Source organism: Sceloporus occidentalis, unplaced genomic scaffold (assembly GCF_023333645.1).
Source record: "Sceloporus occidentalis isolate IW3139 unplaced genomic scaffold, rSceOcc1.0.p SCAF_5, whole genome shotgun sequence".
NCBI classification, from domain to species: domain Eukaryota; kingdom Metazoa; phylum Chordata; class Lepidosauria; order Squamata; family Phrynosomatidae; genus Sceloporus; species Sceloporus occidentalis.
Genome location: NW_028316985.1, coordinates 29,864,895 through 29,883,580, shown reverse-complemented (window position 1 = coordinate 29,883,580; position 18,686 = coordinate 29,864,895). Strand labels below are relative to the sequence as shown.

Here is an 18,686-nt window from a genome sequence, read left to right as displayed (position 1 = left end):
ATGAGTGCGTAGGTGTGTGTTTGGGATGATATTCTTGCATATGTGGCCCAGGGCATGTGTTTTGATATATATTTGCTCTGACATACTGCTGCAAATGCTCAGCATTTGTTCAACACATGTGCTGATTTAGTCCTTAGGAAACTCAGCAGGACGGTCTTGTGTTACCATCCTTGCAGTAATTTAGTAGACATTGGGTGGGGGTGGGGGAAACAGAAGAGATTCACACACTTTGCACTGTCAGTGTGAAAGCATGCTTTTAATAGGTCTGTTGGAAAGACTACCTAATTTTTTTCTCTTCTCCTCTCCTCTCTAACTTCATTTTTTTAAAAATTCCCATAACATTCAAACTAATCTGCTGTGGAGGCAGGAAACAGACTTCCGTCTAGTGTTCTGGTTTGGACTCCCAACTCTCATTGTATTCCATAAATGTTCCCTAGTCTTAACCTTTACCCATGGTAAATTAAGAACACACAGGAAGCAATAGAAAATGCAGTTCTGTGCTTTATTACGAGAAGCATTTATCTACCATTATCATGTATAATGTTAATACAGGTTCTTTCTATCTCTGAACACGGTCTGCACATACTTCATAAATAAGTTTTAAAAGTTAATCAACCACAGTTTTTACTTCTAGGTTTCTCATCTGATGTTATCTCATGTTTATTTAAAATATGTTTCTGTGCACATTCATGTACATGAAAAAGATGTATATCAAAGACACACAAGTACACTTATTATGGAGAGAGAGAGAGAGAATCTTAACAGGGGAATCCAAATATGCCACTTTAAAATGTCAGTTTGTGCATTGTTCTAGTGTATACTTTATATTTCTACAGCTTGATTGCATTTCATAACACTTCATGTTGTCTTTCCCTTCAGACTGCCTTCTTTGAACAATTCCCATTCTTTCACTATGGAGCTTCCATCAATTCTTTTCTTTTAATGTTTTAAGGTGGGGTTGTCTTTGGCACGATCCAGACCGGGGCAAAGCACCGGCCTGGACATATACTAGGGTTGCCCGGGCACAGAGCATCCGCACGCCCCGCAACCCTAGCACGTGGTGGCACCATAATCATGGCAGCTTCCCATCCACATGGGGCTGCCATGATTACGTCACACATGGACCGCCCCAGGCCGCTTATGGTGGCCTGGCTGCAGCACAAGAAGGAGCTCCGAAACAGAGCTCCTTCTGGGTGCACACTTCATTCCTGCAGCCACCAAATGGCTGTGGGGATGACACCGGGGAGAAAGGGGCCAAGCAGCCCCTTTCTCCCATGGCTGTGGCTGCCGGCGTGTCCAGGGGCATGAAGCCCCAAGGACACCCCTTTTCCATGCCACAGAGAAGCAGCATTTTGCCACTTCTCTGTGGTCCAGAAAAACTTCAGATTGGGGTGGCAGGGCTGCCGGTGAGGCTGCCCTGCCCCCAACCGGACTTAAAGGGGCAGTATGTTTGGTTTGGTTTGGTTCTGGTTTTGTAACAGGGCAGACCACTGCAGTAGCATCACTAGGGTTAGAGTCACCTGGTGTCATAACCCATTACCCCCATTGACCTCCTCCCATACCAAATTCTTAGTAATATTTTTATACTAACATTATTTGCAAATTATTATTCCTGTATATCACTTAATGTAATGCAAAGTTAAAATTATACATTTAAATTGCAGTATCATAAGCACAACCTAAACATACTTACATTTACATATTTTCATGTGATTAAAGTGAAAAATTGTGGAGGAAAAGGTAAAAATTGGGTAAGATATAATTTTTTGAAAGAAAATGTAAAAAGAGTAATTTAAAAAAAACCGGAGACCTCTCATTTCTTCACTCTCTGACCGTCACTCCACTCACACCTTCTCCTCCACTGAGGCCCCGTTCCCACTGGGCACAAAAAATGAAGTATATTGTTGCGATTCTGGCTTGAATTTTTTTTCCCGTGTCCTAATCAAATCTGGTCCTTCGTTCCCATTAGGAAAGGCTGCAAAATGACTCGATTTATTTTGACCCATGTTTTTGTTCCCAATGGATTTTCTCCCACTGTATTTTAAAGCGGATTAATTTGCTCCCCGTTTTCATTGCCCTTTCAGAACCTCTTTTTTTTAAGCAGCTGTCAATCAAGCGCTTAGGCGATTAGACGTCACAGTGACATCAGTTGCTTCGATGCATTTTGGCGCGGGCTATTTTTGTTCCCCATTCCCATTTACGTCTTTCAAACCTTTTTTTCTGTTTTGTTTTGTTTTTAAGCAGTCAATCAATCATTTAGGTGCTTTTCCCCTCTGGGAAAAGGAGAAGAAGCCTCCATCCTCGCAAGTTCCTTTGCCTCCCAAGCTTTCCTGTGTCTTCCCAGAGCCCCTCTGGGAAAGGGAGAAGGAGCCTCCATCCCCCCAAGTCCCTGTAGCTCCCAAGCTCTCCTGTGTCTTCCCAGAGCCCCTCTGGGAAAAGGAGAAGGAGCCTCCATCCCCCCAAGTCCCTTTGCCTCCTCCATTGCTCTCTGGGCTGTCTGGGGGACAATTGAGCAGGCATGTAATAATAGTTAAAAATGGTGTTCTATGGGTCTCCTCACACGTCGGTCTATGAATGTGGAGCAGGGGGAGGTTGCAGGGGGGCCTAATGCGTTTACCGCATTTGGACAAAGCACCTAGGCAACCGAAAGCTTAATTTTAAAAAAAATAAATTTGTCTACACACATGATCGCCTTACCCTGCTTCCCACTCCACCGGGGGAAAGGCTATGTGAATGGGGGGAAATGGCGCCGGTAATGCAGGAAAGAGAACAAAGTGGGTGACACCCCCAGGCCATTCCCTTCAGCACTGCTCCTCCCATCCCTAGTTTTGGTCTGAGGACAGCGCTTCCGTGCTGTCTGTATCAGTCCTATATTGTGCTCTCCTTTACCAGAACCTGTATGCACACTCAGTTGGGAGTAATTCTCATCAAACTCAGTGACAAGGGATACCTTTGAGTAGACATGTTTTAGATTATCCTCAGCTTTAGTAGCACCATAAGTCAATGTTAATTTGATGGTTTATAACAATACCAGTAACTTGCAGCACTCAGATGCATGGTTTATTTTTCAAATAGCTAAAAAGAGTTTAGGCCTAATCCAGTGAATATTAACAAGTGAAACAGAAAGGAGTTACTTTTTAAAATCTGAAAATCTAAAGGCACTATTCTAGCCCTTTATATAAAGTATAATAGGGCCTCAGAAATATAACTGTAATTGCATTTTTGTTTTCTTTTTTAAATGCAAACTAAAATAGTGTTGCTCTTTCAGTCAAAGATCAAAAATATAGTCTGGAAATATAAATAAGGTCTCGGGGGGGGGGGGGTCTTTGTATAACGTCATTACTTGTATAATAGTGTTTTTGTTTGTTAGTAACAAACTGCTAGATTTTCTGCACTAAACTCTGTGTAGCTGGGGACAAATTTTACTACCATGTGTTCAAGACTCTTATTAATTTAGAAACCCATCAGTGGGATCCTGTGGTTTTTCACCATTAAGATAGAAATTGATTTTTTAAAAATATAATTGCAGTTGTTCTGAATCAACATTGGATTTCTCTGCCTGACTCTCAGTAGGACAAGTGGCAAAAGAGCAGCAAGTCAATCCCGAAGGAGCAATTCTGCATAGTAAGGAGTAAATCTCCCTAAAGTGATTGTTAGTGCTAGGAGGGAGTGGTTTAATGTTAGGGTCTTTGTTTGCATTTCAACCTTTTTGACTAACAGCATTCATTCTTCACTCTAATGGTTGGTTAAAAATTCCCTGTCACTCAGAACAATGGAGAGGTTGAGAGTTGTTTCATTTCCTTTTCATAAAGCCATTCATCCTTAAATTAAAAGTGACTTTCCTATTGATTGTGGTTGCTGTGTCTTAGATTGTAATCTCAACAAGGTTGTGACCCTGTTGTATTAAAATCCCAGTTTATCCATGACACACACACACACACACACACACACACATATATATATATATCCTTATTGCCAATTTCAGTGCTGTATATTTATTACAAGAAAGTCTACCTCTTCTGTGAGTAGATGCATTTACAGCAGCTTGCAAAGGTATTAAATCAGTAACACAATAACAAATATGGCAATAAAATATATGTGCAATTAAAACAGAGATAAGAGGCCAAATTAAGGCATATTTGAACAAAAGCAACTTTACAGCCTGTGAAAGGGTAGTTCCAAGTATTAGACTCTTTTACCTCATGTGCTAGGGAAACCTGCTGCTAAATTAAAGGAAGCCACTTTCCTGTTGTGCAGGTTGTGTCTATCCCAAGTAAAAATGCATCTGAGTTCTCTTTGCCCGCCTGGGAACACTGTAATATAAAACAGGGCTCTGAGTCTGAAAATTTCTTAGATTTAAGACACACACAGCTCCCCCCCCCCAAAAAAAAAAAAACCAAACACCATATTTTGCATTGCAGCAGCCTAGATTTTATTATTTCTTTCTAGAATGCATTAAAGAACTATCATGTTGGGAGTGATAGAGCCTCTGGAGAGTGAAAGTTTTCTCATTGGTATTAACTGAATTGCTTAGATTCTAGAAAGGAAAGCTTAAGTAGAAGTCATAAGGAACAGTGGCATCAGAGGTTGTAGGTGGATGCACATAAACAAAAAAGAGAGGTAAATTTTCCAGAAATGTTGAAACCATGGGGAAAAAGCAGGTTTTCCCAGTTGGGAGGGGAGGGGATTTTCAGAACAAAATGCAAACAAAATGCAATATTATTTTTTCTTAAGCAGATATAAATTAATCTTATTTTAGGAACATCACATTAATTATATATAACTCTGACATAAAATCATGATGCTTGATATATTAAAAGTACAGTTTATCCAGAACATAATTACAAATTGAACTACTTTAATTCTGCAAATGGAGCTACAAGGTCGTGAGTTGAACTAATAAGGAGCGTCTTTGGTTTTTCCTGTTTACAATGCAGGAAAAAGCCCTGAATAAAAAGTTTTTAAAAACAACATTAGAATCATAGAGTTTGAAGGAACCTTGAGTTCAACCTCCTGCTCAATGCAGGATTTCCAGATAAACTAAGCATCTCCAGCAGGTAACTACTCTTACTGTCAAGAAGTTCCTTTGAATGCTCAATTGAAAACTTTTCTACAGTCAGCCCTCCTTATCCACAGTTATTTTTATCCTCGGATTCAAGCATCCACGGCTTGAAAATACTTTAAAAATATACAAATGTCCACAGGCAAACCTCGATTTTGCCCCTTTTTATAAGAAACACTATTTTACTATGCTGTTATACTTAATGGGATTTGAGCATCCACAGATTATGGTATCAAACCCCAGCGTATACCAAAGGCCCACTGTACTGTAACTGAAAACCAGTAGATTTAATCCTACCCTCTTCTCTGTGGCAATCTTTGAGGGATGAAAAAGTACAATTACCTCACCCCCTCAGTCTTCTCTTCACCAAGCTGAACATGACATTGACCAGCTGCTTCAAACCTTCTTGATATGCAATTTCATAAAACAGTAGTAAACCAGAGAAAAAATATTTTGTGTCCACTAGTTCTGCATAGCATCAAGCAGGCATATTGATGAATTTCCATAGAAAGAACTGTGAAAAGGAAACCAAGGCCAGAAATTGTATTCTTCTGATACTGTGCATAGTCTTACATATAACTCTTCATCTTACATAGAAATAATTACTTTAGAAATTATTTTAGGGGCAGTAAATATTTGAATCTTAAACATTTTATTCATCATTCTAAAAGAAAATATTCCATAATTATTATTTTTTCCTGAAAAAAGGTCTTCAAACATGGAGAGGGGGTTTCCAAATTTTACAGTGTTTTTTTTTCAGGGCTTTACAACTCTGGAAGGAAATATGGACCTAAGAAAGCACAAGCTGACAAGAAGATAGCAGGATAGGAAAGAGAAAGAGGCAGAAGATAGAATGGGGAAGGAAAAATGAGAGAATGAATATTCAGACAGAGGAAGGAGCTGTATAGACTGGGATGAAGTTGGGGTGTGGCGTTCCAACCTTCCATTTTGGGGCAAGATACTAGAGCAAGTGGTGGCGTCTCAACTCCAGGGGTTCCTATAGGAAACAGATTATCTAGATCCATTTCAGTTTAGTTTCAGACTAGTTATGGAACAGCAACAGCTTCGGTGACCTTGGTGGATAGCTTATGCAGGGAACTGGACATGGGGAATGTGTCCCTGTTGGTTCTTCTATCATACACCATGGTATCCTGTGATGATCCCTGGGATCCAAGCTGCCACACAGCCACCCTGTTCTTGGCCCTTAGCCCCAGGGGATCCCTTTAATTTCCCCTATAGCCTCCTAGGTCTCTGTTCCCACTCCCTGCTGAGCTGAATGAGTCCCCTTGAGATCCTCTAGTCAAGCTGCCACCCCCCAGTGAATCTCCAATGAACTCCCCTTAGCACACACTGGGACTTGCTAAAGACTTAAGTTCCTTCCCTTGCTAACCTCAACAAGCAGTAACTAAACTAAGACACATGTACAGGAGCACAGAGATAGCAGCTACTTTTAAAGAAAGGTATTTATTCTAAATAGACAGAATAGAGCAATAAGATACCATTCATGCAAGGTCTCCTTGCCTTGCAGGTACAGAATGCATAGTTACAAGATGTTCATTTCAGGCAAGCTATTAGATAAATATAACAAAAGCCTAAACGCACTAGCTAACACATTTCCTAAGCTACTCACACAGAGAAGGGATTTGCAGTCCTTGATGGGTTTTTGAATGCAAGGAGCTGGCTCTCATTGCCTAGCTCAACTTGCATCTCTTAAGCCTGCCTTTTGGCACAGGCTCAACAGCTGGGCTTCCAAAACAAAACACAAAGATGAAGACCAAAGACCACTTGGCCTCAGGGCCTTTTAAAGCCCTCTGGTGGAAGATTCTCGAAATTCATGGTCCTACTCTCTGATTGGTCAGTTGGGCCTTAGGTCAGCTATGATGTAACTTCTCATTAGCATGTGATGTAAGCTCTCATTAGCATGTACTTCCCCCCAGCTTAACTCTTTGTGGTTTGGGAGGAGTCTTCAAATATCTGGTGGCCCAGTCATTACACCTTCTGAGTCACCCCTCTGGGATGGAGCCTGGAGATACTGTCCTACATTGACTCTGTTCTTTCCTGGAGAGGAAAACACAGAAGGTGGTGCTAGGGGATTCCTGTTTGAATACTTGGCCATTAGACTGTAGGGCCCCTCGGGTTCAATCGTGTCCCTTATGCTATTGAATATTTACATGAAAGCACTGGGAAAGGATATCCAGGGTTTTGGAGTCAGGTGTCACCAGTATGGTGATGATACCCAGCTCTATCACTCCTTTCCAACTAATTCCAAGGAATCTGTCTCTATGCTAAACTGTTGCCTGGCAGCTGAAATGGACTGGATGAGGGCAAACAAATTGAAGCTTAATCCAGACAAGACATTGGTGCTCCTGGTCAGACAAAAGACAGATCTTGAAATAAGGACTCAGCCTATGTTAGATGGGTTTCACTCTCTCTGAAAATGCAGGTTTGGGGGTCCTCAGGTTTTAGCTGTGACCAGGAGTGCTTTTGCACAGCTAAAGCTTGTGCACCAACTGCACCTGTTCTTAGAGAAGTCAGATCTGGCCACAGTAACATATGTCTTGGTTATTCCCTGTCTGGATACTGTAATTGCTCTGTTTGGCCTGTGAAAAGTGCTCAGAAACTTTCGTTTCTGAAAGAGCTACAGCCAGTTTGTTAATTGGTAGCACACAACTCTATTTTGTAACAGCTCCATTGGTTGCTGGTCCACTTCTGACTACAATTCAAAGTGCTGATAGGTTATTTGCAGGAACAAGTCTCCTTTTCTGAGCCTAGTAGAGTTCTAAAATCATCTGGAGAGGTTCTTCTCTCTGTCACACCATACTCTCGGGCTCATTGGTGGGAATACATTTTAATATGTTACATATTTAATGTTTTTAACTGTATAACTCATTACATTGATTTTTCAAAAACAACAATTATATTTTTACTTTGTAACACTTTTGTTCTTAATTTGTATTGTTTTAAAAACTGTTAGCTGTCCTGAGTCCCTATATTGTGAGACAGGCAGGATATAAATAAATAAAATAAGAAATATGGGCCTGAACAAACAGGTCAAAATGCACAGCTTCTGGCCTCTTAAGATGTGTGTGTCATTTAAACAGCATACCTCCAAAGTGACCTGAAGCAGCTTTATTTTGGCCTGTCTTTTCAGGCCCTATGACTGCAGCATTCTGTTCTTGCTAAACACCAGTACTATATTAATCAATGTGACACAGAAGCAGTTTTGTCCCATATTAAGCACTTCATTCACAACATGGTACTCATGGGATTGGTCCTTAAATATTGAATACAGTGTCTAGAAATTGTTCAGTTAGACAGATTACTATGTCTTAACCTGGTGCTTTTACTATCACCACATCCTTTTTTAAACAAAAATGTTAGGATAGAATGGTCTCTCTTTTTCTTATTCTTTTTCAGCCTTGTCTGCAGTTGCTGCTATTAAACAGCTGCTGGAATTGTGGGGAGGGTTATTCTCATTGGGGGTTTGCTTATCTTCTGGATGAATAATGTCCTTCTTTAACTTCTTAGCAGCTGGCGTCCAGCCGATGTGTGAGAAAGATGCTGACAGTTATTGAGAAAACATTTGGAGTAGAGACAGCTGCCAAAAAATCAGAAATCACTGTTACCAGACAAGGGTTGGAAAGACTTGGGATATTAATATATTCCATGGCTTTTTCACATTCCAGATTCTTATCAAAAGTAGTTATCACCCATCGAGACACAGCTTTTTAAATAATGTATAAAGAAAAATGGAATTCCCATTTAAATTTGTTTTCTTTTCAAATTTCAGAACAGAACCCTGTGGCACACCACTAGTAATTTCTCTCTATGATGAAGGGGAGCCATTGCTGATTTTGTGGGTTTCTTTAATTAAGTTGCTCATTTTACAAAAATGTGCATACAGATATATAGGCGTTAAGGGCTGTGAAATGTACAACTGATTTTAGTCCAGCTAATTCTGAACAGCAAATTAGAGCAGCTTCACTGTAATTGAGCAGATTAAACCATAAACCTGAACTGGAAAGGTCCCAGGGCCCAGATGGCTTACCAGAACCATGCCAGCAGGGCCAGATAACATCATGGAGATGAGGCCTCCTCCTAATACTTATTGCTGTCTTCTCACATTATTCAGCTCCACCCTGACCATGATGTCATTCTCCCCTTCTCTATACAGATAGTTGGCATAGAATCCCATGCTTTTCTGTACACAGAGAATGATTTTATATACAATCTCAGAGTGGGGCTTCTCCATCCTGCTTTCATCTTTAATGGGAATGTAAGAGGATTGGGAAATTGAATGAATTCCCTAGCCTGGAGCTCCCCTTACCTCTGGGTGTATGTGTGTCTCTGTGTGCCTGTACCTGTGTATGTGAGGAAGAAGGGAGAATGAGAGTGTATTGGGGAGGTGAAGGTTTGGGAAGCTGAAGAAAGGGGCAACCCCCATACATTTTGTTGGCTGAACTCATACCCTGAATTAACTAGATCAGGACTCTGTGCTAAAATTTTCCTTCCCTTGTGCTACAAAGTAAACTGTATTAATCTGTTCAAGATGTTTGGAGTCCCCCCCCCCCCCATTTTGTGCCTGCACTGGACTACAAGGGTGAAAACATGTATGACACAGAAGATGATGACTGGATCCCTGCCCATTTTTTAAGTAAAAGTGGCTACAAAGATTCAGTTTTGACTGTCATAACAGTATTCAGGGAAGTCTGTTTAGCCTCTTTCCCCAAAATACAGCCACTAATATCAAGATTTAAATCATACCTGCAGAAATAACATAAGGGCAAGACATTTTGCTGTTTAGGACAAATTGCAAATGTAGGCTAATTCTCTCTTGTAGTTAATTGTGCATTTGCGGGCTATTACATTGTCTACAAGACCACTGCCATATATTTCTTTAATCATGCTGCTTTAACCATCCCATTGTTGGTCATTCTGTTCATACTTCCTATATAATATACCCTATTTTTGCAAGCACTTTTATAATTAATGGTAAGGGAATGACAAGCTTATTCCTGCAAGATTCTTGGTATTTCTGAATCTATGGCTTCTAGCATGCCAAGTCAAAAGAAGTTTGGCAGATATTCCATATCCTCCCCTCCTGGATGGACACACACACAGAGTGTGCTGGCATATCCAGATAAAAAGTTATCTGGGCATGCCAGCACATTTGGATACATTTGCCACAAAGATCTGGGATGAGGCCTGTAACTGTGTTCAGCTGAACATACTTACAGAGCTCCTTGTCTTAATAATCACAGGAGCTTTGTGCAGGCAAATGTCTGTGTTGGGTGCATCTCTTCCTCCTAGAAAGATGGAGTGCAAAAACACAGATGGGTTATGTCCAGAAAATGATGGACAAACCATTCTGTGAATGAATCAGCACAATAGCACAAAAAACCTTAATCTGTTTGTGAAAAACTGTTTTAAGAGTAGAACTTTGGAAACATGGCATGACCAATTTGGGAAATGCAACAGAGGTGTGTGTGTGGGGGGGGGGTCATCATAAAATTAAGCCATATTTTCAGAAGTCCAAACTTTCTCTCATAATGGCAAGGTCTGTTTACGTCTCTGGTAAGTTTGAGAGGGACCCTTTTTCTTCAGCTGAGAGCTTGCAAATGGAGTGAGATATCATCTTTATTGTTGCTCTGCAAAACTTTCCAAAGTTCAGGAGTACACAAATAGTTCCCAGCTTCATGTGCATGAACAGGAAGAAGAGGTACTCCTAAAGCACTCAGAATGTCTCCAGAGCTTAGCTTGTTAGAGATTAGTGTCCAGTCTTCTCCAAGTGAAAGGAAGAGAACAATTATAGTCACTGGTTATCATAGGTGACTAACAAGACCAGTCAATATCTGTGGACCCATAGCAATTTAAATGTACTGACATTTTTGTAGCGGTCATTATAATGTTCCTGAGGTCAGAGAAAGATGTGATTGAAGTTATGTATAAGGGATAGAAAAATGCAATTACTTCACTTAAACCCTTATGAATGACTCTCCACAATATGACAGCAATATCATCCAGATAATGTAACTCATCCAACTCATGTTTTCTAATAGATCAGACATAACCTGAATCAGTTCATTCTTGAGAAGATTATTGCTCTACTCAGGTTGCAGAAATCATTCACATGCTGGATTTGTGCCTCAAAATTTTACCACAGTAATGTGCAGCCTGTCATATCCTATTTCTTAATAATTTATTCTTCCTGCATCATCATGAGTACTGAGAAAACACTTTAACCCCAACACTTTTGTATACTTGGTGCCTGTTACAGCCTATAGCAACAGGGAGGCAGATCAACAGGGAAGGATTCTTCGAGAAGAGGGACCTGACTGTTTTGTCTATGTAACAGCTGCAAAGTGACATGTACACCAGTGTTGCTGTATATATAAATATAAATAAGTTGAGATAAAGCTAAGAAAAGGATGGCTTTTCTAAGGCTAACTACTGGTTTCTTAATTAAGGTTACATTTGAACCATAAATTGGTTCATACTCTTGGAACTGCCTTCCTGAACATTTGTGGAATGCTCCTTCTGGTATTACTTTCAAAACTCAATTAAAAAGTTTCTTGTTTTCCAGTGCTTTTTGGAATGTTTAATATCATTTGATTATTGTTTCATGATCTTATATATTTTGATTATATGTACTCATCAGTTTGCTTTATAGTATATTGTATTTCTGTATTTTATCTGGACAATTTGTTTTACAACGGTATCATAAATTCCTCTCTCCTGCCTGAGGTTGTGAGTGATCAAGAAAGGGAACATGCTTATGGCCAAGTCCAGCCACCCCACCAGTACAGGCCATTTTTGTGTGTGTTAGATGAAGGGGCCTAGAGATATTCACAGTTTCTCCACTTTCATGGGAGTCCTGACCCCCAACCCACATGAAAGTTGATGGCAGATTGTATTCCTTACAATGTTCAGATTTTTCACAGCAATATATATATGTGTGTGTGTGTGTGTGTGTGTGTGTGTATAAATCTAAAAATAGAAGTTTGAAAGTATACAAGTTGAGAGATTCCTGCAGCCATCATGTTAGTTACTGTTGAAACGTAACACCAAATCTGATTAATTTTTTGATCTGATCCAGCAAAGCTCTTCTTGTGATGTAAAGGCATATGCATCACAGAACAAGCTGAAATAAGACACCAGCTAAATCAGGGGTAGGCAACCTGCGGCCCGCGGGCCGGATGCGGCCCAGCGAGGCCTTGGGACCGGCCCCAGCCCAGTCCTGCCGCCGATTACCGCCGGGGCCTTTGGGGGGGCAATTGTCTATAGAAGCCTCAGAAACATGCATTTATATTAACATTTTTTTAAAAATCAGCAAATTTTTTTGCGTGTCCTCCATTTTTTTTAAAAAAAGTGTCTTCCATTTGAAAATTTTGTCCTACATTTGTCCTGGTTTATTTATATATTTAATTTCTAAAAAAAATTATTTAATTATTTATTTTTTGGCTTCGGCCCCCAGTTGTCTGAGGGACAGCAACCCGGCCCCCGGCTCAAAAAGATTGCCTACCCCTGAGCTAAATAGTACACAAAGTTTTGTGGCATTGTAAAGACTTAATAAGGGCTTGTGTTTTGAGGGGGGGTAGATTTTATGTACTGCAGCCCACCCAAACACACACCATCCTTAAATCTGATGAAATAGGCTAGATTCCTCCTAAATAAATCTGTTAGTAGTCCCAACTAGAATATCCCAATTAAATCAATAATATTTACATAAGTCTTGATTTACTATTTAGTTATGGATTCAATAGGACTACTGAATGGTCTTTAGGATTATAAAATTCATTTTTGCTGTAGTGTACTAATAGCAAAGCTCCCACCCCTTGAAATTCTAGCAGATCCTAAAACATAATCTTTAGCCTGAGGTTTAAAATGTTTTTAAAAGTGTACAAGGAATTCAAGAAATGAGAGGCAACCACTGTATATATCGGTCTGCGCTTCTGTGCTGTTTTAGATGCAGTGATGTTAAAGGCAAGAAACAACTGTTTAGAAAAGAACAGCTACGTAGAAATTAGTTGCTACTGAACTCTATGGGAAATAAATGTTTTAAAAGTGAACATGTTTTTAAATGAATGAATACATTCATTAATATTCAAAAATATCATCTCTCTCTTCATGCTTGCAACTGTTGTCCAACTCCAAGAGTCAAAAAACTCTGTTTTTCCTCTTCTGTGCAGCACTTTGGAAAAACTGTCACCAGATTCCCCCCAACCCACAAGAAGAGAACTGCTGGGAAGACACTTTTCTATCCATGGCCCATTCTGCATAGGCGGAAAGTACGCACTCCGTGCATACTAGGGTTAGAAAGGGGCATCCTTTCCGGACATCCCTAACCCTAGTATGCACAGAGCGTGTACAAAATGGCAGCGCCCATTCTACATGGGTGCCACTCATCTTGATGTCGCGGATGCCTAGAATCCGCATATCGCGCTGCAGAAGTGATGCCACGAGTGCACCATTGGCCACTTGTGGCGCCACTTCCAGGGCGCAAAAAGGAGCTGCTTTTTGTGGCTTATTTTTTGCTGCGCCGAGGAGTCGCGTGGTTTGGCCGCTGGGGCTCCTCGGCGCAGCAAATGATGGCGCCAGCAGACCACCTGTTTTGGGTGGTCTGTAACGCACACTAGTTTACTATCTTTAGTCCTTGTTACAGGCCATTCCTGTGTGACTTGCCTGTACTGGAAACTGTGAGAATTGTATTTGGAGACTTGTAAGCATTATTTGTACAGACAATGAAGAGTTTTATTTATTGATATCTTTCATAACATGACAATAATTCATGTCACACTTGAAACTTAAGAAATTGTCAATAAGTAAAGGAAAACACAAAGGAAAAAGGAAAAAGGAAATAAGAGGAGCACACAAATTGAACTAAATGGATAAGAACAGGCAGTCTTATCTCACTTTTAAAATGTATCTTCTAATTATGTCTCCTAGATCCTTCAAGCCTGACTTTGTTCTCATCCGGCAGCATGCTTACAGCATGGCACTAGGAGAGGACTTTCGCAGCCTTGTCATTGGCCTGCAATATGGCGGAGTCCCCAGTGTCAATTCACTTTTCTCCATCTACAATTTCTGCAGCAAACCCTGGGTGGTAAGTGGTATTCTCCTCCCACCTTTGTTAAAAGATTCCTTACATGGAAGGAGAAATCTTGGATCTTCGCATATATTAAAAAGCTCAAAATCTAACACTTTAGTTCTTCTGCACCATATTGTCTACAAGTAAATATTTGAAGTCAGCAAAAGACGTATCCTTGTCAACATTTTCCTGAATATGTATAGATATCAGTTATTTAAACAATCTGCAGTTCTTTACAAATGTTAATATTTTATACAATTGCAAAGTTGGATATGGTCACACTGGCCAGAGCTGTGATGTCTGTCATGATTGTATAGAAGCCTTTATACATAATCTCAACGATGAAAACTTTACCTAGATATAGCCTGTATGGAGTTTGGGCAACAATATACAGATACAGATAAAGATACATGTAAAATAATAATATTTTCTTAGGGTTCAAGATTTTGCAACCTATCAATAAAATTATGTTAAGGTGTAATTCTATACAAATTTATTTTGAATAAGGATTAGAGCACTTAGCATTACTGTACTTAAGTTAGAAAAGAAGGTGACTGTTGCACCTCCTCCTAACAAGAGGAGGAAGAGAGGAGTTGAGGGACTACACCTCAGCTACATGCCCCCCAAAAAAGAAAATTCAGCCATGGAAATAGCAGCATCCTTCATGGTCCTGTACCCACCTGACAAAAGAAGAAGGAAAAGCAAAGATGGCAGCCACTACCTGCCAAGAATAGAAAGAACAAAAGTAGTATTAGTAGTAAAATAGTAACTGAGGCAGTGACAGAAATCAGGGGCAAACTTCTGGGGCAAACGTCTCACTGGACATCAAATTAGCACCAGCTTTGGGGGAAAGTTATCAGGCAACTTGACCTTCATGGGATGCTGTCAGTCTTCATTTTGGCACAATTATTCTTTGGATTAGAAGGTGGTGATGATGAATCATTTATATGATTTTTCTCTAAAATATTACTCAACAAAAATCAAAACAGCACACTATTAAAAACCTTTGTAGTCAGTTCCTAAAACCCAGAATTTAAAAAAAAAATCATTTGCTGATGGATTGATGGCAAGAAGCCATCCTAACCTCCTTAAGAAGGGAGTCTGAAAGCCTGTGAGAATCTACTGAGAAGACTCTTTCTCGTATCCTCACCAGATGTGCTTGTGATGTTGGTGGCACCCAGGCTTATTCAAATAACCACAAACTGAATTTTAAGTATGTCCATTTCAGATTGTATTAGAGAGTTCAAAGGTGAAAAAGGCTACAGGAGGCAAGGATGAATAAGTGGGAGAAACAATGAGCTGTTCCTGTTATGTGCCTTGTAGGGTACTAAATCTTGGTTTATCAAATCTTGAGTGAAAATTAAAAAGTTAAGCGTAAACCTGCCAGAAAAATAGCAAAGCAATAAAGGTGACAGAATAAATCAATTTGAAAACTATTCCATACCTAGATGTCTGTTCAAATTCCTACTTGTCAGACCAGAATGGAGATATGGGAAAAGAATCACCTTTGAAACACAAAGGTACTACAAGATCCCTTTGAATACTGATTTTCCAGACTAAATTGTTTTAATAGTCTGTAAACCACTTTGATCTATGGAAAAGCGGTATACAAATAAAAATTATTATTAGTAGTAGTAGTATTAAATATAGTTATGTCTTTGAATTCTAACACTGTGGTAGAAGAATGGCATATAACTTCCTATTTGCATATGAATGAATGGCTTAATCATGCAGAAGCTCCATTTGAGTGATTAATCCCTTTCCTTTTATGGACTAGCTTTATATATATTTTACTATGCTACATAAGTGCAAAGTACCTAATATGTCATTCTTTTCCTTATTGTGTTTATCCTTCCTTCTCTCACACAGACCCACATGACATCAAACTTTTGTGTTCATTTGTTGAGTAGCCAAAACAGTTTTATTTTATTTTTCTCTTCAGATATTCAGGGTTAGTATGAGTTGCTGCATCAACAGCCTGTGTTGCCAACAATAATCAACAGGAATGGACAGGCGAAGGCTATTTTGTTTAGTCTGTCTCTCATTTGTTGATCTCTGGGTTCACATGGCGATGACATTGTGCAGTTCCACATGCTGCCAGGAAAATATCCTTGTATTTTCTCAAAAAATTATTTTTTCCCTTTGAAGCAATAGTCTAATTTATCTATTCGATGCCTAAGAGGCTGTGAACAGGAGCCCCATTTGGCTCCAAGTCCAAGTGAAGGGTAAAGGTAGTCCATTGACATGAATGTCTAGTTGCAACCAACTGTAGGGAGTAGTGCTCATCTCTCTTTCTAAGCTGAAGAACCAGCATTGTCCGAGGACTTCTCTGGTGGTCATGTGGCAAGCATGACTGCACCAAACACTGTTACTTTCTCACTGAGAAGTAGTACCCATCTATCTAATTGAATTTGCATGCTTTTTGTGGATCCAGATCCAATCCATTTCATTCCAGAATTCAAATCTGAATCAAGATTCAGGAATCCAGCTTCAATTCTCCTTTACTGATGTGTATTAGGAAACCAAATATGTCCATATGTCTATAGCTTTTTAAAATTTCTACACACATCACAAAAAATTAGGATATAATGGTAGATCATAAAGGGAGATTAAAGCAATCAGTTTCAGAGAGATATCTCCCAAGGTTGTCTTGCTAAGCATCTGTAAAAGTTGGGTGCATTCCAGGAAAAAGTCAGAACTAAACACCTTTAAAGTTGTTTCTTGATAAGACTGGTAAGATGCTGATAACTTTAGGTGGAATAGGAATCGTATGTGTACTTTCTTGTTTGCAAAGTTAAATAGATAATCTCTTTTTTTTTTTTTGTAGTTCTCTCAGCTGATAAAGATCTTCAACTCTCTGGGTCCTGAGAAGTTTCCTCTTGTAGAGCAAACATTCTTCCCAAGCCATAAACAGATGGTAAGCACCCTATGCTTGATTGTGTTTGAATATCCTATGTATGGCACAAAGGAAGAGTAAAGATTGTCTCTGACAGGTAGTAATGTGTCAGGAAAAATGGAATAGCATTCACAGGAATTATTCTTCCCCAGTTTTGGGGAACCCTCAAAAACTCTGCAAAAGTTGATGTGTGTACATCATGCTTTTTCACAGCAGGGTTGCCAGATGAAATACAGAACAGTGCTCCTATGTCTTTAGCAGTTGTACAGAAAAAGACATTTCAGGAGGTGCTGTTTGTCACTCAAATATCTGCTGAAATCTCCTCTTCTGCCAAAACATTAAATGTACAGGAGCCCTGTTCTCTTCACCTAGCATGACCATTCCAAAATTTCTCCAGTTCTTCTGACCATTCAGGCCTTGAGGCCCAACCCTTGTTTTAGGCATAGTGAGGTAGGTGTTATAAGCAGCAGGGCTTTTTAATGTCATGAAAATGCAACAAATTGTCATTCATCTGTAAATTGTTGTACCTTTATAGTCAGGCCAAGGAAGAAGTTCTTGTGGAATTTCCTGCAGCTGGATTGGCCTTGGATCCAAGGCATATGGATTGACTCCACCTGATTGTCCATAAACTGTTTTGGGCCAGGCCTGATGGCCATCACTTGCATGTGCCACTAATTTTGGCAATCAGAACTGGAGTAATAGCAATTCACATTGGCTAAAAAAAATAAGGCAGTAGCAAGTGGATGGACAGAAGAATGCAGGGATTCTCAGAGGCTTGATTGGAAGGGAGCATTGCACAGGCTGTTGATGCTCACCCTTCCTAAGGCCTTACATTCATGATGGTATCATACTTTGTTGCCAGTTGTGTTAGTTTTGTTGTGTTGAATCATCTTTAGTACAAACACTGTCATGTATATTGGAATATGTTCCAGTTATCTAAGCAAACTGGGTGTTTAGTCTGTGTAGTAAGGCACTTGGAAAAATGTATGAGTTTACATACAAACATAGGAACATGATTAATGAATGAGCTAAGTTGGAGAAATGGGGTGTAGAATTTCACATTATTGATAAACGTGTGACACAATTGCTGCCTGATAAAAATCCATGACATTATTCAGTGAAGATTCTTTGAAAAATGTGTCTCCTTTGCCGCACCCACAAACTGTTGTCTTCTGTGCCATATCCACAAACTGTTTCCATTTTGAGATTTTTCATTCTAGCAGTCCTAAAATGGACTCTAGAATGCTCATTATTTTCATGACATCTCAACAAGACCTATAATCATTTATACAGAACTCCAGGTTTCTACTCTCACAATATTAATAAACTGGAATTTGTCAGTTTAATGTCTTTATGAGAGAGAGTTGGAATACATGCTAAAATGTTTGAGCAATTTATTCCCCATTCATTCTGAGCTGTAGAATTTACTCAATACAAATTGTGCAAAAAAGAGTACTATCATACAGTGCACTCACGCCAAGTGCAGGCTTGCCATCCAGTTTGAGCTTCTGTGGATGGCAAGCTGCAGCTTTCTGAATGGGAGTGCGTGCACACGGTGATGCAAGCAGGAGTGTGCACCCATTGAGAAGAATGGGACTTAAGGATCCCCCATGGATAGCAAGGGTAAGGTACTTCCTTAC

General features: G+C 39.7%; 1 protein-coding gene across 1 annotated transcript in view; it reads left to right on the top strand.

Annotated features, from left to right (window-relative positions):
* The window catches only part of LOC149311851 (synapsin-3-like), a 245,201-nt gene that overhangs the window by 41,025 nt on the left and 185,490 nt on the right, over positions 1-18,686 (top strand). Inside the window, exons 5-6 of the mRNA XM_089528061.1 lie at positions 14,009-14,165; positions 16,978-17,067. Coding sequence (XP_089384187.1) covers positions 14,009-14,165; positions 16,978-17,067 — 247 coding nt within the window. The remainder of the gene's footprint in view (positions 1-14,008; positions 14,166-16,977; positions 17,068-18,686) is intronic.